Below are 23916 nucleotides of genomic sequence, written 5' to 3' on the forward strand. Positions count from 1 at the left end.
TCTCATCCCCCCTCAGTATTCTTTTCTCAAGACTAAACATTCCAGTTTTTAAAAAAAAAAACCTTTCCCCATAGATCAGGTTTTCTAAATCTTTTATCATTTTCATTGCTCTCCGCTAGACTATCTCCAATTTGTCCACCTCTTTCTTGAAGCATGGCCCCCAGACCTGGACACAGTTCTCCAGCAGAGGCCTCACCAGTGCTGAGTAGAACGGGACTATTACCTCCCATGTCTTACATACAACACTCCTGTTAATACACCCCAGAATTATGTTAGTCTTTTTCGCAACTCATCACATTAATGACTCATATTCAATTTGTGATCCACTATCACCCCCAGATCCTTCAGCAGTACTACCACCGAGCCAGTTACTCCCCATTTTGTAGCTGTGCATTTGACTTTTTCTTTCTAAGTGTAATGCTTTGCATTTAACTTTATTGAATTTCATCTTGCTGATTTCAGACCAATTCTTGAATTTGTCAGTGTTGTTTTGCAATCTAATCCTGTCCTCCAAAGTGCTTACAACCCTTCCCATCTTGGGTCATCTGCAAATGTTATAAGCATACTCTTCCCTCCATTATTCAAGTCATCAATGAAAATATTGAATAGTACAGGACCCTGTACAGTTCCCTGTGAGACCCCATTAAAAACCTCTCCTCCAATTTGACAGTGAACCATTGATAACTAATCTTTGACTACAGCCTTTCAACCAATGTTGCACCCACCTTATAATAACTTCAGACAGACCACATTTCCCTACTTTGCTTATGAGAATGTCACATGGGACCATATCAAAAGCCTTATTAAAATCAAGATATACCGTGGCCCAGGCTGGCTACATTACAGACTTCCTATCTCCTCCAGTTTAGCAGGAATCTTCCATCCACCTCATACACAGTACTGGAGGCAGGCTCTCCTGGCTCCTGCTGAACCAGTGGTTAAGATGGCTGTCTGCACTGGTGCTCGCATTGTTGAGCTGTACTGGTGCCAGTGGACTGGTGATGGAATGAGAAAATCACAGCTGCTGTAAAATGGTGACACCACCTCCCTGCCTCCCTCCCAGGCACTTGTTAGTTTTGCAAAGCACTTTGAGACCTGGATGGAAACACGTGACAAGAACACTATTCCAAAGTCCCTGTGGTTAAACCTGAACGCTAAAAACTGCTTTAATCTACCTGCAAGCGACTTTGTCGCCATCAGGAAGTTGTTTTCCTTGGCGTGGTGAGAAACCACCTTGTCCCGAGGCGGGGAAGCCAGTTTGCAATAAAGCAGCCTTAGCCTGAACTTCCCCTGCATGGGACCCACAATGTTTGGACTAAGACCCTCAGCTACCCCTGTCGGAGGTCTGTTCTTCCCTGCTAGGCCCTGGCTACCGTTTCGGCTAGGGGGAAGAGTCTAGGGAGCAGTCTCAGAAGGACAGGCTGGCTACAGTCTTCACCTCTCCCCACCTGGGGCCTTTGCCAGGTCAGCCCTTGCCCTGTGGAGTGGCTGGCTCTGACCTCAGGGGAGGGCACGGGGAACAAGGCTGGAGCCTAAATCCCTTTGAGGATCTGGTCCTAGGTGCCTCAGGCACATGCACCCCCAAGTCTTTCCAGGGCCAGGAGGCAGAACCTGTGCAGAGCATGGCACCCCCCCAGTTCAGTCCGTTTCTCTCCTCTTTGCCCCAGGGAGAAGGCAGGGGCCGGGCAGCTGCGGGAAGGGACGGCGGCAGGGCAGAGATTGGGGAGCCCCGAAGAGAGGTCGCCGGCGGGGCGGGGCGGGGCGAAGGCCGGGCTGTATCCACCTCCCGGAAGGCTGTCCCGATCCGGGACGGGTGCGACCGCGGCGGAGGAGCATGTCTGCAGGGCTGCGCGGCGGCCTAGGGCCCGGCCGGCTACTCTGGCTGCAGCGCGGCAGGTCTGAGCTCGGCTTCCCGTCCAGTGGCCACTGGGGGCAGCCGCCTCTGTCCCCCCTCCGGCTCGCCCTGCACCACCCGGCCGTGTTCTTTCCCTCCGGGGCCCCAGCTGTTTCCCTCCACCTGCCTCACCTCCTGTACCCCCTGCTCTGCTCACGCCCCCTTCCTGAGCTCCCGCTGCGACCCGCCCCCGTCTGGGCGCATCCGGTGCAGGGGCGCTACTGGGGTTTTTCTGGGGAGGAGGGTCAGGGCTGGGTGCAGCTGCCAAGTGTTGCCAGGCTCGGTATGACGTTAAAGGCCCCGCTCCTGGGGATCGGGTGAGAAATCGCAGCTTTGCTCCCTTCCTCCCCCCCTTACAGTAAGTTTCTAGCTCTCCTGGTTGTGGAGAAAAGAGTGAAAACATGACCCAAGTGCACCAGAAAGGCTCTGAACTCAGGAGGCAAATAAAAAGACCCCCCCATTTATATATCTTTATATAGCAGTGAAAGGGTTACAAAGAAAGTCTAGGCATAGGCATAGGATAGGCAGAGGGAAGACTTTGACACTGAGTAGAGGGCAGCCTCTTCTCCAGCAGAAAAACCTTGGTTAATCCCGAGCAGCCTTGCTTTAGGGACAAAAGGCCTTAAGTGCTGGCAATGGGTTAAATGTTGAACACCTGCCTGCACCATTCAAGGGTGTGGTTTATTATTTGAGGTAGTACCTAGAGCAGCCCCCTTGTGCTAGGCGCTGTACATATATGTAACAAAGAGATAGTGCCTGCCCCTACAATCTTAAGTATTGTTGGATTCAGTGCGTTTGGATTCTTTCATCAGTAGTAAACTTCTCTCCCATTTTGTTTTTAAAATTAAGAATGAATGCAAGCTAACCCACTTTATGGAGAGGTTATAGGTAGTCTGCTATGTATAGTCAGTAGTGTTCTCTGTATAAAATACTCACAAAGATTTCTTTTATAGCCAAAGTGTTTTATGAAATGCAGCTGCTTCTGGGGTGGGAAGGGGGCAACTGACTGGTATACAACACAGTATAATGCTAGTGCATACTCTTGTGTTGCAGGTGCAGCGCTTCAGTTAAAGAGCTTCTGGGATTATCCTCTCTGAACAATGATATCCTATCTCAGTCCTGCCGGAACTATCGAGCAGCGCTGTGCACTGAGCTGATGAAGCCGTTGATTGTTAGGAACCTCCCATCCCCTCCTCTGCAGCCCCATGAGGTACTGTGATTGAGATGCTCAGAACTGGTGATTATTTCCAATAATCTAATGTCTCAGGCTCATCATCCCTGTGTCTCAGGCTCACAGCCTTGGAGTTCTATTCTTGATTTCTTGTTTTTTGCCCCCAACATCAATGCTGTTGCTAAATCCTGCCAGTTTTTCCTCTTAAACATTTCCAAGATCCGCTGTTCCTCTCTACCATCTACCCACTCTTGATTTGTGCCCTAATCATCTCTCACCTCAATTTCAGCACCCTCCTCCTGGCTTCTCCCTCACTCTCTCCTCCCTACCACCCACAATCCAAAATGCTAATGCCGTCACAAAAATCATCTGCTTTGCCTGCCATGCGGGCAGAGTCTAGCCACTCTTCACTTCACTTCTATTTATTTATTTATTTACTTGAATGTACAGCAACATCCAAATCAGGTTTATGACACCATTTTTGCTAAGGGCTATATGAACGCACAGGAAAATGTGATTCTGGCCCTGAAAATCTTATGACATGACGGATCTGGCTGTGAGCTTCACCTGAATGGAACCTTGCACTCACGCAGAGTTTATTGGAGGATCAGAGATTTTGACAGTGCAGTCCATTGGATAGGGCTTTGGATAGAGTCAACTCTGTGCCTCCATTTCCCCTCCTGGCCTTGGACGGTCTTGTCCATTTACATTGCAAGCTACACATTTCTTACTGTTTATACAGTGCCTAGCACAATGGGGCCTCTAGATTCTACTGCAGTAATACAAGAATCTTTTCATCCATAGATCTCAAAGCACTTTACAGAGGAATCAGTATCATTATCCCTCTTTTATAGATGGGGAAACTGAGGCACAGAGAAGCGAAAGTGACTTGCCCAAAATCACGTGACAGACTAGGGCCAGAGCCAGGATTAGAGTGCAAAGCCCCTGAGTCCCAGTCCTGTGCTCTAGCCAGTAGGCCACATTGCCTCCCTAAATAATAAGAGCTTAGAAAAGAGAAGAATTCAGTAAGAAAGAGGACGGTTTGGGACTTTAAAACAAACACTGGGTAAAAGGCCTGAGTGAGTGAGTCAAGTCCTTTCCCCTGTCGGTGTCTCAAATTCCTCATCTGTAATCTGGTGGCAATACACACCTCACAGAGCTAGTTGGAGGCTTATTTTGTGTTTGTACTGCACTTTGATCAAGTAAAGCCCAGGTGCTAATTATTATTATTATATCAGCGCTTGGATGAGACAAAATAAGCTGAAAATCTGTAGTCCAGTTGCTAGTGCTCATGTGTACACAACGACCCAGTATGTGATGACACAGAGAAGCCCACTGAAATGAACAGCTGCTAATGAAACTGTGACAATCAGAGTCCAGATTCTCCTGGGTCTGAACTTCAAAGAATAAGTAATTGAATCAACTGATTGTATAGAATATTATTGTACTATAAAAGTATACTGAATAAGATATTGTATAAGAACTGGTGACACACTGGTCATGAATAGCATTGCGTGATGTGTACACATGGTGTGTAAACCGTTATGTATGTGTGCTGGAAATATGTTCCTAAAATCTGTTCTGGGGACAGACTTGATAAACAAGTTTGTCCTAGACAAAGGAAAGTTGTTTTGCTTGTTTGCCTGTGTCTCAAATGTAAATTGAGCAACCTGACAATGGAAGTTACATTGACATATGAGTCAGTAGGGGTAAGGGGAAGTCAACAGAACAAGACAAACAGCAGTGGAGAAGAACTTTAGCTGCGGATACACTTCAGAAGAATATATTTCAAAGGTTTACTGGACTATAAAAAGAAGAGGAGAAAACTCTTTAGTTATCCATCATTTAGGGAAGAAAGGGGACAGACAGCACCTCCTGAATCTGAACATTGGATTCTTCTGCCAGAAGAGCTGGAGATGCTGATAGCTTGATGTGAGAAAGCTGTTCAGGCAAAAATAGTAGCTTGCTATAGTTAAGTCTTGGATGCTAAAAAGCGTGCTTTATTTTGTTTGGCTTGTAACCATTTTCTGTTTGTTATCTCTGCTCCATATCACTTACTTCTCTGTGCTTTATTAATAAACTTATTCTTAGTTTTTACTGGAAACCATCTCAGGGCTGTGTATTAAAGTGACGTGCGAGTCCTCAGCAAGCCAACAGGCTGATGTGTGCATTGTCTCTTTGGAGGCAGTGAACTTAATAATTTCTGTGGGTGGCCAGTGAGAGGGACTGGATGCTGCAGAGAGACATCTCTGGGGGACTGGGGTTTGCTGGATGTTACCTGCAAAGTGAGATTCAGATTGGCAGAGTCTTGACGAGTTTGCTGGTGAGGCAGACAGGCCTGGCAGGGTGCTCATGTCCAGGCCAAGCGCCAGCAAAACTGTCTTGCTGAGAAGTAACACAGTGGCTGATAGTTTTGGGTGCCCTGAGGAGAGTGACACAGAAACATACTTGTTAAAAGAATAAACATCCCCAAGCAGTACAAAAGTATCCTGAGACAGTAACCATTGTTCAGTGGAAATGCTATCTTCCACCAAAACACTGTGGGCTAACTGCTCTGCTCGTGTAAATCTGCATAACTCCAATAAAATCAGTGGATCTACCTTGTTTTCTACAAGCTGAGGATCTGGTCTGTGCCTTAGAAAACATGGGAGTCTTTTGAGAGAGGGATGGTCTCAGTGGGTTGGGTGCTGGCCTGGGACTAAAAGGACTGGGATTTGATTCCCTGTTCTGCCACAGACATCCTGTGTGGCCTTGGGCAAGTCACTTAGTTTCTTTGTGCCTCAGTTCCCCATCTGTATAATGCAGATAGTAGCCCTGCCTTCTCTCCCAGGGGTGTTGTGAGGAGAAACACATAAAAAATTGTGAGGTGTTAGGATACTGTGGTAATGGGGACTTTTGAAGTACTTACTAAAGGGGAGAGCTGTTTTAAAAGAATAAAATGCCACTGCCTTGAAGTCATCCGTTTAAAATGTTTCTATTGCTGTTGCCTGAAAGGTTCCCTTCTCTCTTGCAGGTCAGGGTTGGCGTCCATTACTGTGGGGTAAATTTTGCTGATATCTTGGCCTGTAAGGGTCTGTACCAGGAGAAGCATTGCCTTCCATTCACTCCTGGTAAGTAGGAGTCTGTCCAATCTGTGCAGGTTGTAGAGTGACTAACTTAACTACCGTGTTTCATTCTGAGTGAATTGAGTGCTGGGGACAGATTGACAGAACAGCTGGGGAATAAAGACTTGAGGTGGATGTCTTCATGTTCTACTATAAGGAAGAAAATCTTTAAACAGGTTTTTCCAGACATTTCCAGGTACAATGGGACTAGGGTGAACTTCACATTCTTACAACTCAATATTTCTTTGTCCTTTCACAAAAAGAATGATGCACAGTAAGTGGGCTGTGTATTCACCCCAAATGCTGCATCCTCGTGGCTATTTGTTTCTTGTCTTTATATACTGTATTGCTGCTCTGGGGAAGGAAAACTCTCTGTGTGTATCCCTGCCCCCGACCTTATGGTTAACCACATCCAGCTAACACGCTTTTTGCACTTGTCACGTTTAAGTCAGGTTTAGCCTCACATAAATTAAAATGTGCTAATTCTACCCTGATGGATTTTCCTAACGTAAACAAGACCTTACTGGGTCACCAGTCTATGATCACCTCTCAAAACACCAGTTATACAGAGCTTTGTATTTTCAAAGCGCTGGGCAAAGTTTAACTAATTAATCTTCATAAGAATGCTGGGTGAGAGGTTGGTAAATGTAAAGAAACTCACTTTACAGATGGGGACGATGAGACACAGAGGCTGTGTGTGCCTGGGCTAAGCTTGCTCTGCAGCTTGAAGGCAGAACTGGGGTTAGAACTCAGGAATTGTAGCAACCACCATCGCAGTCCAGGTTACTAAGCTGCCCTTTAAAGTGCAATGGTTCACGGACCATTCTGTGTAAGGTGTATGGCTTTCTGCAGGCTTGACATTGTAGGCCGATGCCCTTCTCTTGCTGCTGTCCTCCTGCCCCGTTCTTCTAGTTGTGGACATGCAGCACCTCTGCTGTGTTTGTTTGCTGCACTAAAACCTTCAGGCTTGACTATCTCCTTCAGCTCCTGTCAGCCTGGGAGCTGACAGTCCCACTTATGCCATAAGAACCTCTCTGAAGAAAGGTAGCCATGTAACTTTTACTGGGGGAGGATTTTTAAAAAGTCCTTGGTTCTACTCCCACCCCATCCATTTACCCAGCGTTATCGGTCTGTTGTTCCCACAGTGCCACCTTCTGGCCTCCTAGCAGCTTTGCTTCTGAATTCTTCTTTAATACCGCCTTTGAGTGCTTTGCATATCTTGTATGCAAACCTGTGCTCTCATGGATAATAGGGTGATTAGTAGTCTGGAAAACGTTGTCATTTTCAGAGTTAAAAAACAAAGAGCAGCTGGACTCGGAGCATCTTTAGAGAGACAAGGTGGGTGAGATGATATCTTTTATTGGACCAACTTCTGTTGGCAAGAGAGACAAGCTTTCGAGCTTACACAGAGCTCTTCTTTGGCATTTCAGTCTTTTCCAAGCACTTCAATACCTTTGCCAACCAATGGACTTAGAGCTGCCTGCTTCTGCCACATGAGGCTAATGCTAACTGAACTCAACATTGCTGTGTTCTCCCCACCCCAGTCCAGAATTAGGAGTAGGGCAGACCCATAAATCCTGCCCGCAGGGGACGGTGCGTAGTGCAGCTGGGGAAGTGGCCTGGATCAGTGTCTGTGGGATATGCATGACCTTCTCCTGCTTTAGGAATGGAGTTTTCAGGGATCGTGATGGAGATTGGAGCAAATGTCAGCACAGTGCAGGAGGTAAGTGAGATGCCGTGGTTAGGAACGGATTCCCAGTCAATTGGTGGGGGTGGGGAGCATCGAGGCTGCAGTATGGGGATACTATTTAAGCTTTCTGCACTATGCTCTTGATAGTATCTGCGATGTTGTGAACTCTGCTGGATGGGTTGGAGGTGTGCGTGGGAAGGATGTGGTACTGCAAGCAGGGTGGATTCATTTACATCAAGGCGATTTAAATCATTGATTTCAACCATGATTTCAATCACCAAGAGAAAATAATTTATTTAAATCAAGTTTCGCACTGACACGTCGTCACATATTTCTTAAACAATTGTGCAAATCTGATCACTAAAACATGTTAATTTACAATGCAACTCAATGTCAATTTACAACATCTAGGAGGGTATACTTGGGGTAATTTTTTAGATAACTTGATTTCTATTAATTTAGGAAATAGTACATAATACTCATTACCTGTGTCAAGCTGCAGATGCAGCAGCAGTGCATTAGGAATGGTAAGAACTAAATCACACACACAAACACAATAGCACTTATATTTTATTAAACTAAATCTTAAATGTTACATAAATGTTTCACATTTGCAATTGCAGCAGTCTCCTGAGTTGCTGGCTGATGGCTGTCCTTAAATTCTTTTTTATATCATTTTCAAATTTTATTAACTCTAACAGACAAGTCATCACAACACTAAACATATGCTGTCCTTAAAAATTCTACAGTTAGCTCTCATCTTCCCCACTCCGACTGTCATTTTTATTCATAGACTGAAACAGAAATATGAGTTTTCCTGCTTTTCAACTCCCAGTTGATTTCTTAACTTTGAGTGAATAATACTAAACAATGAAAATATTCTCTCTGTGCCTGCAGAGGAAGCTACTGCTGTGAAAAGTTGGCTTAGCAACTGAAGGAACTCTGTTTCAAGGTGCCTGGCTAATGATTTCCACTAATTCAGTGGAGTGACTTTGTTCAAAACATCATCAGTAAACATGTACTGTTTAAATGTTCCCGCTCCAGCCCTGCAATTTATTATGATTGGCATAACGGAGGAGTGATTTTGAGATGCCCATGCCATGGCAGCATCATCTTCTTCAGAAGTTAGGCATCTACCTTTATATCTGGGGTCAAGAATGTTCACAAGAAAATGAGGTGGAGTTAGTGCTTGATCCATTCGCTTCTTTATTTCCTGCTTTCTGGTGAGGTATTTATTCAAAATATTCTCATATCGGGTCTCTCTTATGCCCAGAAGCCATGACAGTTTTTCTGTGGCAAAAGTGTGGGGAAATATAGGGAGCTGTGTGTGTACTGAATAATGTCTTCCCTTTTTCTTTCCAGTCCACTCCACTGTTCCTTTCTATTCTGCCTCCGTCCTTTGTCTCTCTGTCTTTAAGACAGTGTCTTGACTAACTCCTCTGCCTTGCTTGGCCCAGCTCCACCACCACATAAGCACAGAACAACAACAATCCTATCCAGCCTGTGTCTCTCTTTACACGTGTGACTTTAGTCTGCTGAGAAAAAGAAACCAAAACAGAAACTGAAAGCCCAGAACTTTCAAGAAGGAAGAGCTGATAGTTAGGCTGGACAAACTAGAACCATTCATTCATTTTTATGTGACTGTAAGTGTAGATTTACCATGTTTGTGATGAGATTTAATTGTAACTGTTATTTTTTAAATGAGAGAGAAATTTAGTATTTTAGTGAGTTAAAAAAATTTTAAAAATGTGATTTAAATTTTAAAAAATCAGATTTTTTTTATTTAAAAAAAAAATCATTGATTTTTATCCACCCTGACTGCAAGTCCCACCAGAGAAGGGGATAGGGATTTGGAGAAAGAAGCAAAGGTGGGAATGGGGGGAAAGGCGTGTGATTAATGGAATTCCTGCCTGAACTGTTATCAGGTTTAGTTTGTGCTGCTCAGGTTCTTTGTGGGAAAGGAGGTAGATCAAACACTTAATCCAAAGAAAGGGGTGAGACCAAGTGATTGTTCTTCATTCTAACACCTGTCCACTGATGACTTTTCGGCAGGGAGACAGGGTAATGGGTGTGACTGGCATGAGGGCAATGGCTGAGGAGTGTGTAGCTGATCAGAAGGTAACTACAATTTAAAAAGAAATTTGTCTTTCATTATTGCAAAACGTTTTATGTCTCATATTGTTTAGATTTGGGCTCCTGTTAGATCTTCTAGTCTTGTGCTTTTCTTTTTGATGGTTTGTTCTGCCCTCACTGCCATGGGCTGGGGTTTGCTCCGGAGAATCCTTGAAAACACAGAGAGGGCTGATAAGAAAAACTGCATTAAAACTCATTCATATGAAATGAACAGTTTTACCCAGTGTAACATTTAGGACAGCTTGATAACATGCTTCTGCATCATGTTCAAACTGCTCACTAGAGCTGTTTGAAAATGCAGAATTTCCTCCTCTATTCCTCTTGTTGCTCTGTCTATCCCCTCATGTAGATGCTCTGGCCAATCCCCGAAGGTGTTTCTTATGAAGAAGCTGCAGCATTGCCTGTGTCTTATGGCACAGCCGTTTTGGCCCTGGAACGAAGAGCATGCACACAGCCAGGGTAAGTGATCAGAGGAGACCAAAGGATGATGTGTGTCCAGCAATAATGATACTTAGTCCTTGAACTGTGCTCTTCTTTTGCAAAAAACCAGACAAACATCATCTCTATAAATAGAATGGCTTGCAATATTTTCAGTGAAACTTCGGTCATTGGAACATACTGCTTTGTGATTCCAAGATCCACAATGGTCTCTGGGCACTTCTAGAGAAAGAGAGCTGCCCCGATCTTTTCAATCCAAAAAGGACATTTTGATATAATTCCATTTCATAAAAATACTTGAAAGGTTTTTGGTTATGTTCTGCATTGGAACGAAAACAAACTTTCAAACCTAAAAGGTTGTCACGAAACAGAATTGTTCTCCAGCCAGCTGTGCTCATAACATCTAATCTCCCACATTAGGCACACATCACAATAATGTCCAGACACTCAGTGAGCTCATTGGGTATTATCATTGCCATTTTGTAGATGAGGAAATTAAGAGATAGAGGAGGTCTTTTGGCCAAGGTCATGCCGTATGTTAGTGGTGGAGCTTGGAATAACATCCAGGCACTCCAGGTTTCTAAACTCTTCTCAGATCACTAGATCAGGCAGCCTATTTGTCCCACTGGGAGTGAGCCTGGAGGGCTTCCCTGATTCACGGTGAGTTTGACAAGAATGTAGTGGAAATTAATGGGCATTGTGTTATCTTCCGGAGGGTGAAGATATGTATTTCTTTAAGTGTCAGCATCCGCACTGAGAGTGAGAACCACATAGTAAACCAGAGCTGGATGCTAGATTCATCTTGAGGACATATGAAGCAACACTCCTGGGAAAAAAAAAAAGATGCAGATCTTTATCCATTAATATTTTATGAGAAAATACTAGATTAGAATAATCCCTGTTAGGCATGGGAATGACCTGTTCTGAGAGGCAGCCCATCTCCCTACCTCTCCCAGCCAGGGCAGATCTAGTCTTTACAGTATATTTTCTAGTCCTTTATCTAGGTTTTTTTTTTGTTTTTTTTTATTGTCCCAAGTGATGACATGTCTGCTGCTTCCCCTGGGGGATCATGCCACTGTCTGGTTTCATGGGGTGTTCTCAGCAGAGAGCTCCCTCTTTTAGGCCTTGAGTCCCAGTCTGTGTTTCAGAGTTTTGTCTGTGAGGGCTGATTGTAAGGTCAGAGCACCAGGTTGTTCGTAACTCTGATATGTTCGTAACTCTGAACAAAATGTTAGGGTTTGTTCTTTCAAAAGTTTACAACTGAACACTGACCTAATACAGCTTTGAAACATTGCTATGCAGGAGAAAAATGCTGCTTTTAACCATCTTAATTTAAATGAAACAAGCACAGAAACAGTTTCCTTATCTTGTTGAATCTTTTTTTTAAGTGTTCCCTTTATTATTTTAGTAGTTTACGTTTAACACAGTACTGTACCATACCGTGCTGTATTTGCTTTTTTTTGGTGTGTGTTCTCTGCTATTGCCTGATTGTGTACTTCGGGTTCCAAGTGAGGTGTGTGGTTGACCAGTCAGTTTGTAACTCTGAGGTCCTGCAGTACCTTTTAAATGTACAGAGAAAGAATAGTTTCATGGTTAACATTGTACTGGACTCAGGAACCTCGGGTTCTGTTTCTTTCTCTGCCAGAGACTGACTGTGTCGCCGTGGGCAAGTCGCTTAACCTTTGTGCCTTGGTTCCCCCATCTGTAAAATGGGGCTTATTCCTGACTTCACAGCGATGTTGTAAATAAATAATGATTATATTTACTGATGTTTGTGAGGTGCTCAGATACTACGGGATGGGGACCATAAAAGTATCCGGACGGGAGATTGTCACCGTAAAAAGGCAATACTCTAGGCGGCAAATTGTGTGTGTGTTCAACTCCCTTGGCCTGTGTGTGGAGTGCTTTTATAGACTCCAAATACACAAACACACTGATAGCTTTTAAACAATTTAAAATAACATATTGAAAAAAGCATTTTATACCCTTGTGATGCTCTTGGCGAAAAGGTGAAGCTGCTGAACAGAGAGATATTACAATAGTGGCTATTGCTGTGAAATAGCTGGTAGGGCTGGGGGGAGATCCCAGGCAGGCAAACTGTGTACAAGTCAAACCTATTGTTTAGCTGAATATTAGCCTTTTGCTGCCCGATGTCAGTTCCTGCCATGCATTGCTCTGCTAATTTAGCCTCAGACAGCAGCTGTCCTTTTGGAAAAGTAGGCTTGTACTGAACTCCCATACCACCTTCCCATGGAGAATCTCTGAGCTCTTTACAAACAGGATTGAATTAGGCCTCCAAACACCCCTGTGAGCATCGCTCGCCTTTTACAGATGATGGGAGCAAAGCCGTAGAGAGAACTGACTTGGCCACATTTACATAGGAAATCCGTGGCAGAGCTAAGGACAACATCCAGAGCCTAGATCATCACTAGAGTATCTGGTGCCTTAATTGCAAACCTGTCCTTTCCCCACAGTGTAGGAAACTATACATTCCTGCCCCAACTATACAAACAGCACAGTTTGCTGTTACACCGGAACTGGAGTAAACGTACATCTGCTTATAAAGTCATTGAAAAAATGCAGGTATTCTCTTATCAGATCATTTCACTTCGAAATGTAAAAGGTTCACGCTGGAGGGGGGATAGGGTATCTCGTTTCACCCACCATGAACTGGTGTTTAGGAAAAGTCAAGCTCCCCTTACTCATGCTCTTGGGAAAGATTTTGGTAAAGAGAATAGCATTGGCAACGGGGAAAATTCTTGCTATGGAAATAGACCACGGGTTAAATCAATTGCTGGAGTATTTTTAAGCTGATCAAGGAGATCTTTCATCTTCAAAATGAATGGGAGGCCGTGTATTGTTTGAAGGCAGGCACACAATGCAGTGCTTTTCTGTTGTGTGAGGAAGCTCTGTTTATTTCAGTCTCTCTGTCTCTGTCTCAGAGAAACGGTTTTAGTGACAGCAGCCGCCGGGGCCACGGGACTTGCAGCTATTGACATAGCTGCCAACGTTCTGAAGGCAAAGGTATTTCCTCTTCAAAAATGAATCTGTGTTTGTCTCACTGTAGTAATGACAGCTCGCTCCACCTGAGCATTCAGAGATCTTTACAAACACTAATGAATTAAATCTCGTAAGATAGGCAAGTATTATTCTCCGTTTTCAAGTTGTGCATAGTAAAGTATCTATAGGCTTGGGAGTTGTCCAAGGTGTCACAACGAATTATTGGCAGAGGAGAGAATAGAACCCAGGAGACCTGTAAGGTCAAAGGGGTTGGTGAGCCAGTAAACCAGGATCCTTCTCTCAAACAGCATGCATATGTTCTGATACACTTTCCCCTCGTGAAACACGTGCCTTCCCTGAGCTCCTGCTATATACTCCTGTATGGATCCCCATCACTTCCCTTGATTCTTTCCAGGGCAGGATGGAGCTCTTATCCCTTTGAGAGATAGAGGGGAACATTTTCAAAGGTGCCCAAGTGACTTAGGTGCCTAAGTCCCATTTGAAAGTGATTTGGGCATTTATGAGTCTAATTTGTATTGAAAGTCGATTTGACTAAGGCTTCTAAGCCACTTGGTCCTTTTGAAAATTTCGGCCTTAAGATTTGAACCAATGTAGATCTAAGGGAAAATAGGGTTTGATGTCTATGGGAATAAGAGATGGATTTCTTTCCAACCATAACAGTATAAATAAGGTTAGGAAATAGTATGCCTTGAGTATTTTTGAAAGATAGCTATTTTTTTAATACAAAGAACTGCACAAAGTGACAATGCTAAATAACTCCAGCTCAGATTGTTTCTTGTGCATGATATTATTTATTTGTATTATCATAGTGCGTAGGATCCTCAGACCTGTGCTGGGTGCTGTACAAATATAGAACAAAAAGACAGTCCCTGCCTCAAAGATCTCACTGTCCCTTCCAACATGAAAGATCAGATTGTAACCCTGGGCTCTTCTTTGTTTTCAGGTGATAGCAGCAGCTGGAAGTGATCACAAATGCAACCTGGCACTGCAGAAGGGTGCATCCCACAGCGTGAATTACACCCAAAGGAGTTTAAAGGAAGAGGTGAAGAAGCTTACAGATAACAGAGGGGTCAATGTAGTTCTTGATGCCGTCGGAGGGGACATCTTCAAGGAAGCTCTACATAGGTGCGTTGAAATACAATTCCAGTCTCATTCTGAGAGATGTGGATTAGGGGTGTGAAATGTGTGGTCTCCTGGGACCCCTGCATGCTTCAGAAGTATCCAGTTAAAACTGCAAGAAAATTTAGGGAGCCAGAATGTAATTCTGCCAGCTAGAATTTGGGCGTGGCACCTGTGCTCTTATGGAAAGTGCCATGGGCTCTTTAATGACCACAGATATTTAGAGCCTTGATTTTTTCACATGTAATCAGAAAGAGGGGTGCCACCTAGCGCCATGGTGGGGCGTTGATTCAGCCCCGACTGGTAGAAAGTGTCTCTCTGATTAATCCGCAGAACCAGTTCATGCAGACTTCCCCAGTTTCCCTGAGAGGTCCCGTGCAAGTACTAGCTAGAGCTGAAGTTCTGAAACTTAATAAAGAGATCATTGTGGACAAGCCTCCCTGGCACGCACAGCATGTACCTGTGGCAACTACAGTAACTGCTCGCGTGGAAAAATAAAAGTAGGAAAATACTGAATGTGTTTTCACCTGTCCTTAATGCAATGTAAAAGCTGGAAACAACATGGAGCAGTCAGCGTCATGTGACCAGCCAGCTCTGAGGCCACCAGCAATTGCTCAAACTTGGAAATGGCTGGCCCCCCTTTTATTTGACAAACTCTAATGAGATCCTATCTGCAGATGGTACGGTGGCAAACTCCTCTCTCCACTGAACTAACGGCCTAGTGTTCCCTTTTTTAACCGTGTTTCATTAAGGATCAAGTTCTGGTCGCACTAAAGAAAGTGAGGCTGCATTTGGAGTATTGTGTCCAGTTTTGGGCCCCCCATTACAAAAAGGATGTGGAGAAGTTGGAGAGAGTCCAGCGGAGGGCAACAAGAATGATGAGGTGGCTAGAGCACAAGACTTACGAGGAGAGGCTGAGAGAAGTAGGCTTGTTTAGTCTGCAAAAGAGAAGAATGAGGGAGGATTTGATAGCATTCTTTAACTACCTGAAAGGGGGTTCCAGGGAGGATGGAGCTAGGCTGTTCTCAATGGTAGTAGATGACAGAACAAGGAGCAATGGTCTCAAGTTGCAGTGAGGGAGGTCTAGGTTGGATATTAGGAAAAAGTTTTTCACTAGGAGGGTGGTGAAGCACTGGAATGGGTTACCTAGGGAGGTGGTGGAATCTCCATCTTTAGAGGTTTTTAAGCTGCGGGTTGACAAAGCCCTGGCTGGGATGATGTAGCTGAGGTTAGTCCTGCTTTGAGCAGGGGGTTGGACTAGATGACCTTCTGAGGTCCCTTCTAACTCTAATCTTCTATGATTCTAAAACACAACCCCCCCAGTTGGACCAGGATTTGACCCTCTGCTTGTGCTGCCTCATGAAATGTATCTTCTTTCCCTCCCCTTGCAGCTTGGCTTGGGAGGGCAGGATTGTAGTCGTGGGTTTTGCTGGAGGAGCCATCCCCTCTGTCCCAGCCAACCTGCTGCTGCTGAAGAACGTGTCTGCCTTGGGAGTGTACTGGGGTCGATACCGGGAAGAGGACTTCCCTGTTTTTTCATCATCCCTCTCCTCTGCTGTTTGGTACTGCCAGGAAAGACTGATCCGACCTCACTTGGGAGCAGTCTTCAAACTGGAAGAGGTAAAGTGCTGCTCACCATGTCACTTGTTGGCAGGGTTCACGGTTGTCTGAGAGAGGCTGAATAGAAGGAAGAAGCAGTCTATCAGCATGCCTTGGGGGGTGGGGAGGCCCAAAACTTGAGCTCCTGTACCTTGAAGACAGGGAGAAATATGAGTTACCATAGGAGACACATGGATTTGATCTATGCCTCAGAGCTAACGCTAAACTCAGATATCAGCCAAGAACCTGTCATCACGGCAGGAAGGAAATGCTACTGTTAATTAAATTAGAACCCTTGTATGTGTATTTTCACAAACTGGGATGACCTCATGCAGTGTCGAGCTCTCAGGATTGCATTGTGTAGAGTTAAGTTTTATGCTGGAGTGAGTTTTGTGTGCAGTGAATTCCCTCTGATTTGTACAAAAAACCTACCGTTTTCAAACACGGCACAGAACCCTGGTGTTTTTTAAGAAATTTCATTTTTCCCCCCTCCTTCATTCCAGTGTTATTGGCTTTAAACTTCTCCAATATGTTATGATTATTATTTAATATTTATGTTTTAGAAGTGCCAGCTTGGGTTCCATACCTTGTGCTAGCCACGTTACTGACCTATAGAAAATGAGAACTCCTTCCACAAAGACCTTACAGTTTAAAAGACAGTAATACAGTGGATTAAAGTTTTTTAAAAGGTAAATTAGGGGATGTAGTTGTGTCTTAACTTACATCTCTCACTCTGGGAGCCATTTAAGGAGTCAGAAATACACATTGGTTGATAATTTTCTGGAATTTCAGTTCCTGGATAATGGAAGAGCCATGAGATGGTCAGCTCTTGTGTTATTTCAGCTTCATAAATGGATCCCTGTGGCAAAAAGCCCACAAAGAGCAAATTCCAATACAAATGCTGAGCCGTTTGTTCCTGCCGAACAAACTGTGACGACTTGCTCAGGTCACCCAGATCTGTGAGCCACTCTGTCACCGCTCTGCCTCAGCAAGAGTGAGCTTTGCTGCTGATAAGCCATATGTCAGCTCCCCGACACACCAGCTTGTCTACCTTGCCAGCAAACTCTTCACAACTCTGCCAGTCCAAACCTTGCCTTGCTGGTAACAATCAGGGAGCCTGAGTTCCCAAAAGACATCCTTCGGCAGCGTTCAGTCCCTCTGACAGAAGTTAAGTTTGCTGCCTCCAGAGAGACAAAGCACATAACAGCCTGTTAGATGAACTGAAGACTTACACTTCACTTCAATACACAGGCCTGAGATGGTTTTGTAATAAAACAAGAATACGTATATTAACAAAGATCATAGGCTTAAATTATTTCAAGTAAGAGTAAAAGAAAGATGAAAAGTTACAAACAAAACATACTTTCTAGTGACTAAAACTCAACTTCAGCAAGTTATAAACTTTTGCTGAGCAGGTTTCTTACCTATATTTAGTTCCCAAAGACTTCAACCCCTTTGGTTGAAGGATCTGCCTGTGACAGAGTGTACCAGCCTCACACTGCGTGAATGGGGCCTGACCAATCACTGTGGGACCAGGAGACCACACCTGCTCACTGTTGCTCAACAGGGCATCCCGATGATCTTGTGACAGGGTGTATTACGCCACACTGGGCAAACGGGCAGCCCCGCTCCACCCACCGGGGCCCCATGACACCACCTTTCTCAGACGTCAAAGGGTCTGTCCTTTTATATCCCTCTGGTGATAGACGCCAAATATGTTGTCTGTTTCGGCTTATATTTCCCAAAGTCCATTGTCTCTGTTTCAAGAGGCAAGAAGGGCTTCCTGGCGGTACAGCCTCCATCTACTATACTGATAGTTAAGTGGTCATCTCTCCCACTTGCTAGTTTGATGGGTTTGTTTACCTTACATGTAAATATACGTCCATTGTTTCTGGTCTCATCTTGCTCAATTTACACTGGAAACACAGTCAAGTGGGTGAAACATTCCTTTGTCTAGGAGAGGCTGGGCTTATGCATTGTTTGCCAAACACATTTTAAGAACATATTTCCAGCTTACATCTGTAATTCTATATACCCTGCCCATACATACATCACTCAATAATATTAATGACCAGCATGTCATCAGTTTGCATATGGTACCTTATGTGACACCTTTGAGATACAGATTATGGCAACAGTGTGTTGGGGTAATGAGTGTATCAGGCCTGACGTGAGTTATGATATGGTGTGCCCTCTGCCAGTTGGCACTGAAGGGCTCCCTGGGTCACAACTATGATCTGTTGTGCAGCCCTGTACTTTAGAGTAATAATCTGACTGTATTTAAATGTCTCTATTCATAGCATCACACACATAATTACTTATCAAACTTTAGGAGAATGTTAGCCACCTAAACCAGGCATCTGTGCCCCGTAGATGATGGGCCAGAGGCAACAAGACAGACAAGGAAACTCTGGGAGATGCTATTGGAAATAAAAATCTCTGATATTTTCCTTGTCGGACTTTGCAGAGACCAATTTAAATAACATTGTTACAAATTGATAAGGAAGCAGCAGCTACCATGGGTGGAGTTCTGACCAAACTCTTTAGCATGATGAACACAACTACTATTGACTATGCCTTCGCCTTGCAGTAGCTGAGAATGGCTGATAGAAATAGTTAAGACTGAAGATGGAGAAATTAACCCACCCAGTAAAGGATTAAGCCTGGAGTGTCTCTCATGCTACCCCATTGTGAGTGGGGTGGGAAATTTGATCTCTGTGAATTTCCATCTTTTTTATGGTAATCTCCATTTACATATAAGTAGTAAATGGGGTCCTCGAGACAGTAAGAGGGGGAAATGGCAGGTGACTTCAGCAAACACAGGTGAGAAGAAAAAGCATGGAGCCTCCCTTCCCCACGAGACTCCATGTCGCTGCCTTTGCTGCTTGAATAAATTGTAGTCTGAACAGTAACCCTCAGTAGAATCCACTTCGAAGGTTCATTGGATTATAAAAGAAAAGGGCAGAAAACCTTCACCTAAGAAGACAAAGGCACCAGCACCTTTGGGCCTTGGGGAGAGATCCTGACCAAGGACAGGGTCAGTCTCCAGATTGCTGGAGGACAGGGGGTGAGAGAGGCCATCTTGAACAAAGCCTTGAGCCGAAACTTGCTAGATTGTTTTAAACTTTTAGATGCGTTTTCCCTTTTATTTCCTTGTAACCATTTCTAACTTCATCCTTGGATTCCCGTATAATTCTATCTTTTTTTGTTAACCAGTTTGTTTTATTTTTTAATCTAAACCCCCTCCATTGCTGTGTTTAAAAGGGAGCTGTGGTAACTGCAGGTAATGTAGCCAACTATTGAGTATTGACCCTTTACAGGAGCAACGGATCTTCATATCTGAATTGTCCAGGACTGGGCAGAACAGACATTTTTGGAAAAAGGGGGGACTGGGCATGTGTTGGGGTCACCATGCAAATAGTAACAAAGGCTGGTGGAAGCCAGAGTGTGAGGTGTTGCTGGCAGGCTGCTGGGGTCTGAGCTGCTGGACCAGAGCTGCAGCTATATACACAGACATGCAGGGTGTGACCTGCGTGCTGGCAGGCTGTTTGTGAGTGGCCCAGGCATGAGCTACAGCAGCAAAGCATTGTGACAACCTAAGATTGCAGGGCTGGTTGTGACACATCCCCTCCCTGGCTTGGATTGCACCCCACACAGTAATGGGGTGAACTCTGTAGGTCAGATTTTTAAGGTGTTCCAACATGGCTGATAAATCTGCTTTTGAAATCCTTGTGCATGTTTGTTTTTCCTGCAAGCACAAATCCAAGTTTTCATGTGCCCCAAAAAATGTTGCAGGGGGATTTTTAAAGGCCATGTGACCTTTCCGTGCTTAGGGTAGCCACCTGAAAATGCCAAGGTCAGGGCAGGCTGCAAAAAGAGAGCAGATTCTCCCAGCACTGATGGGTGACACTGAATCCAGACTTCCCAACCAGCCATAAACTGTGCTTCTGATTCCCCACACTGGTTATGAAGAAGCCCCAAAATAAAAATAGACACAGCCCCCTTTACTGCATTTCAGTCTCTGGCTCCCAATCAGCCACTAGGTCCAGTAAAGAGACCAGTTATTTAAACTCTATGCTCTTTACCAAAAAGGTTCCTCCTGACCCCAAAGGGTCAGCCACAGTACCAGATCAATATAAGTTTGGATCTTACCCAAAATACCACGCTGCCAGCCAATCCTTTAGTAACTAAAACTAAAGATTTATTATAAAAAGAAAGGAACAAACAATAAGAGAAATGTTAAAGGATTAAAGCAATCAGATACATACAAATGATTTGAAAGTCCATGTACATCAGGTTTCTAAAAGAATTGTGGAGTTTGCAGGCTTGTATAGTCCCTCTGGTATACATCCAGTACCTGGGTGGGTCTCAGTCCTTTGTTTCACAGCTTCAGTACATGAGTTGATCCAGAGGTAGGTGACTGAAGGCTGAACCCGACTGAAGACAAAATGGATTCTGTGCCCCTGCCTTTTTATGTCCTCTGTCCCTTGCCATGTTGCTTGTGGAATTTCACAGGAACCAAAATGGAGTCCAGAGTCACATGAGCAAGTCCCGGTGACTCATCAGGTATATCCCTGGCTTCTCCCCTTGGGCCCCTTGCACCTGTGAATTTCTTAATGGGCCATCAAGCAGGCTTTTGTTCTGCAGCCATCCTGTCTGGGGTGTGACCCAGACAGCACAATTTGAAATATAGATATCTCAAACATATACATAACTTCCATTACACATATAACACATGAACATAAACATCATCATCTTACTTTGCACATTATAGCCTTTCTAACAGTACCTGACATGGCATATCTCACATAAATTATTATGATTTTGACATACTGATGTCAAACAATATAAAAAATGGCACCCCCTACCCCCCCAATCCAGCCAGCCACTCTCACAAATTTGGCCAAATCCATTCGCCTCCCGCAATCACTGTAGAGAATGCAAATTAAGGTACCTACAGTAGCAACTAACACTTGCAGGAGTGTGTGTGTGCGTGTCTATGTACGTGCCCTTTTGTATAAACAACTGAGGTTTTCTTCTTGCAGGTGAATGAAGCCTTTAGCCGTGTAACCCAGCGCAAGTCCACAGGAAAGGTCCTCATCTCAGTTAAATAAATCAGCCTGTTTCCTCAGCACACAACCCCCTTGCTGCTGTTGGACTAATCAGCAGAATCCCACTTTTGGATTATGAATGCAGACAGTCAATTTGCATGTACCCTGTGATTACTTGCATGATTTGTCTACCCGCACCAATAGTGTAGAGGGCTATGGGCTGCTGCTTAGGGTTAGATGATCTGATGGTGAAAACGCTTGTGCGTATTGCTCACATTAGTGGAGTTGCACTGGCGAGAGACAAACAGTGTCCGGAGTCCTAGGGGAGGCGAGGTCTCACAGTGACTGGAAAAAGGAGAATAGATGCAGAGCAGTTTAATTAACACAAATGTAAACCAGAATCTGTTTAAAAGAATTACCCTTGGGAAGTCTCCTGAAGTCTGCCACTGTAAGCAGCACTTGCTCTGTATAATATACCTCTAGCATCCTTGTGTCCCTAGAGCAGGGCGTCTACAACTCTTTTTCAATAGTGTGGTTTACATCTTACCCAAGTATTTATGTTGGGGACACCTCCTCCTTCCACCGGCACTTGTGCAGGCTACTCCTCTCACATTTATGGATGCATGGACCACTTCCCGACTCTGCCATTAGAAACCCGTGGCCGGCCCGTACCACTGACTCTGGCTGGCGGGAGTCGTGCTAAGGGGCTGTTTAATTGCGGTGTAGATGGTTGGGCTTGAGCTGTAGCTTGAGCTCTGGGCTCCTCCCACCCCGCAGGTCCTAGAGCTCAGGCTTCAGGCTGAGCCCAAACATCTACACCGCAGTTAAAACAGTCCTGGGAGCCCCAACCCCTTAGTCTGAGCCAGCTGGCACAGGCCAGCCCTGGGTTTTTAATTACAGTCACACGCTTTGTGTCACCCATTGGTCGATCTAGCTTGTTTCCCTGCCTTCAGCAGTGGCTAGTGATGCTGCAGAAGAACCCAGCGACCCGCCACTAATTGATGTATCCAGCCATCTGCACATGGGATGAAGGAACTCCTGTGTAAGCTCAGCTTGGTCCGGAGAGGTGTAATTATACAGATAGTTCCCTTAATGAGCATTGCTGTGAACAGAATGGGAGACTTCAACTGGAGATACTTAACAAGCCCACTTGGCTGTCAGGCCTAACTGGGGGAGAGCTGGACCCACAATGTATTGCCGAATGCACTCTAGTAGAACTATTTGGTATGAAAATACTTAAATTCCTCCACACTGTTACTTGCTGCCCTGACTTCCAGCAGACTAGGACACTTTCTAAATGAACAGTAAGCCTTTTGGTTTTCTTAACGTGGCTTTGCTGCTGCAATGGATACCATGCTGCCTTGTTAATGTCTTTGCTGCTGTGTGGTGATGACCAGCTACTCTGGCTTCTGCCCAGTATTTTGAAGGATTTCATAAGAGTCTTTTACCCTTTAAAAATATGACTGATATCTCAGATTGCCACCAGCTTCCTGCTGCAGGAGACTTAGGTCTTGGTTGCTTGTTTGTGTCCTATGTACATTTAGAAGAGTTCTGCAAAAGACAGCTTGTTCAAGTAAGCTTCAGACTAGATGGTCATGATGGTCTCTTCTGACCTCAGGGCCTGTGAGTCTAAGCTGTGGGTCTGGGGATCGTTAGCATGTTTTGTGTGTGGTCTGCTCTGAGTTAGCCTGCTTACAGCTCTTTAGAAATATTCGTTGTTGCCATAGCAGTGTGTGGTAGCTAAATATTATCCTCTTTAGAGATGGAGAAACCAAAGCCTCGATCCGGCCAAGCATGGAAGCAGATGCTTAATTCCATGTATGTGGGTATACTCTTGAAGTTGATGGGAGTACTTACAGTTAAGCATCTGCTTAGGTGCTTTGCTGGATCGGGGCCTGTGACAGACAGGGCTTTATTAAGGCCCCATAGCGGGTCAGTGTCAAAGCCGGCATTGGGTCAGAAGGAGCTCTGTGGGAGGGGGTTGGAGTGAACATCCATGATTATTAGGATTATTATTAAATCAGTGCCAGACCTGGAGATAGACAAATTCAGACTGGAAATGACTAAACAGTGACATTGATTTACCAGGAAAAACAACTCACCCAGGTTGCAGTTGATTCTCCATCACTGTCAGTTTTTAAATCAAGATTGGATATTTTTCTAAGAAAGATGCTGTAGTGCAAACAGGAAGTGTCTCAGGGGAGCTGTATGGCCTGTGTTATACAGGAAGTCAAACTAGCTGATCCCAGCCGCCCCGTCTAATCTTGGAATCTATGAATATTTTCAGAGACCTTTGCGAAGAAAAGAGACAAATTTTTTAAATTAAAGATGAGATTAGCTATTACGTTTCTAATCCCCTCCATGGGGAGTGTGGGTTTTTTTGGAGGGAGAGGGGAGAAAGGCGCATGGCTGGCTCTGCTTTGTCCCCCTCCTGCAGTTTTTGGAAGGGGCCTTATTGGACAGATGGGAGTGAATTATCTCCAAAGCTAATCAGAAGCTTCTTGAAAGAAAAGAAGTTACCACTCTTGATTCTTGGAATGAATTAGGGAGGGGTGCCACAGGAGGGAAGTGAAACTGGAGATTAGGAAAATGTATGGTATTCCTTGAGCAAAGACAGCAGCACCAAGTGCCAGTGCCAGGAATGTCTCTGTGAGAAAACAAAGGTCAGGGAGCTCATTGGGGGAGGCTCGGTGGCA

At 44.6% G+C, this 23916-nt stretch overlaps 1 protein-coding gene across 2 annotated transcripts; it reads left to right on the forward strand.

The window, feature by feature from the left end:
* Positions 1-1831: 1831 nt before the first annotated feature.
* LOC137142998 (quinone oxidoreductase-like protein 2) lies at positions 1832-22598 on the forward strand. 2 transcript variants are annotated; one of them, XM_067532573.1, is made up of 10 exons: positions 1832-1896; positions 2948-3104; positions 6079-6175; positions 7834-7892; positions 9912-9977; positions 10342-10451; positions 13373-13454; positions 14395-14576; positions 15962-16190; positions 21215-22598. In XM_067532573.1, exons 1-10 carry the CDS (start codon positions 1835-1837, stop codon positions 21281-21283), a joined length of 1113 nt encoding a protein of 370 aa, XP_067388674.1. In that variant the 5' UTR covers positions 1832-1834; the 3' UTR covers positions 21284-22598. The 2 variants fall into 2 exon arrangements, with proteins under 2 accessions (XP_067388674.1, XP_067388675.1); XM_067532574.1 differs by lacking the exon at positions 21215-22598 and adding an exon at positions 18502-18583.
* The last annotated feature ends 1318 nt before the right edge of the window (positions 22599-23916 follow it).

This window comes from Emydura macquarii, unplaced genomic scaffold, assembly GCF_026122565.2.
Source record: "Emydura macquarii macquarii isolate MOO-44397 ecotype Brisbane River unplaced genomic scaffold, CSIRO-AGI_Emac_v2 contig_3287, whole genome shotgun sequence".
Lineage (NCBI taxonomy): Eukaryota > Metazoa > Chordata > Testudines > Chelidae > Emydura > Emydura macquarii.

Coding starts and splice junctions, on each gene's coding strand:
- LOC137142998 (XM_067532573.1), top strand. CDS start 1,835: ATGTCTGCAGGGCTGCGCGGCGGCCTAGGGCCCGGCCGGCTACTCTGG. Junction 3,105..6,078: donor CTCCTCTGCAGCCCCATGAG/GTACTGTGATTG, acceptor TCTCTCTTGCAG/GTCAGGGTTGGCGTCCATTA. Junction 16,191..21,214: donor CAGTCTTCAAACTGGAAGAG/GTAAAGTGCTGC, acceptor TTCTTCTTGCAG/GTGAATGAAGCCTTTAGCCG.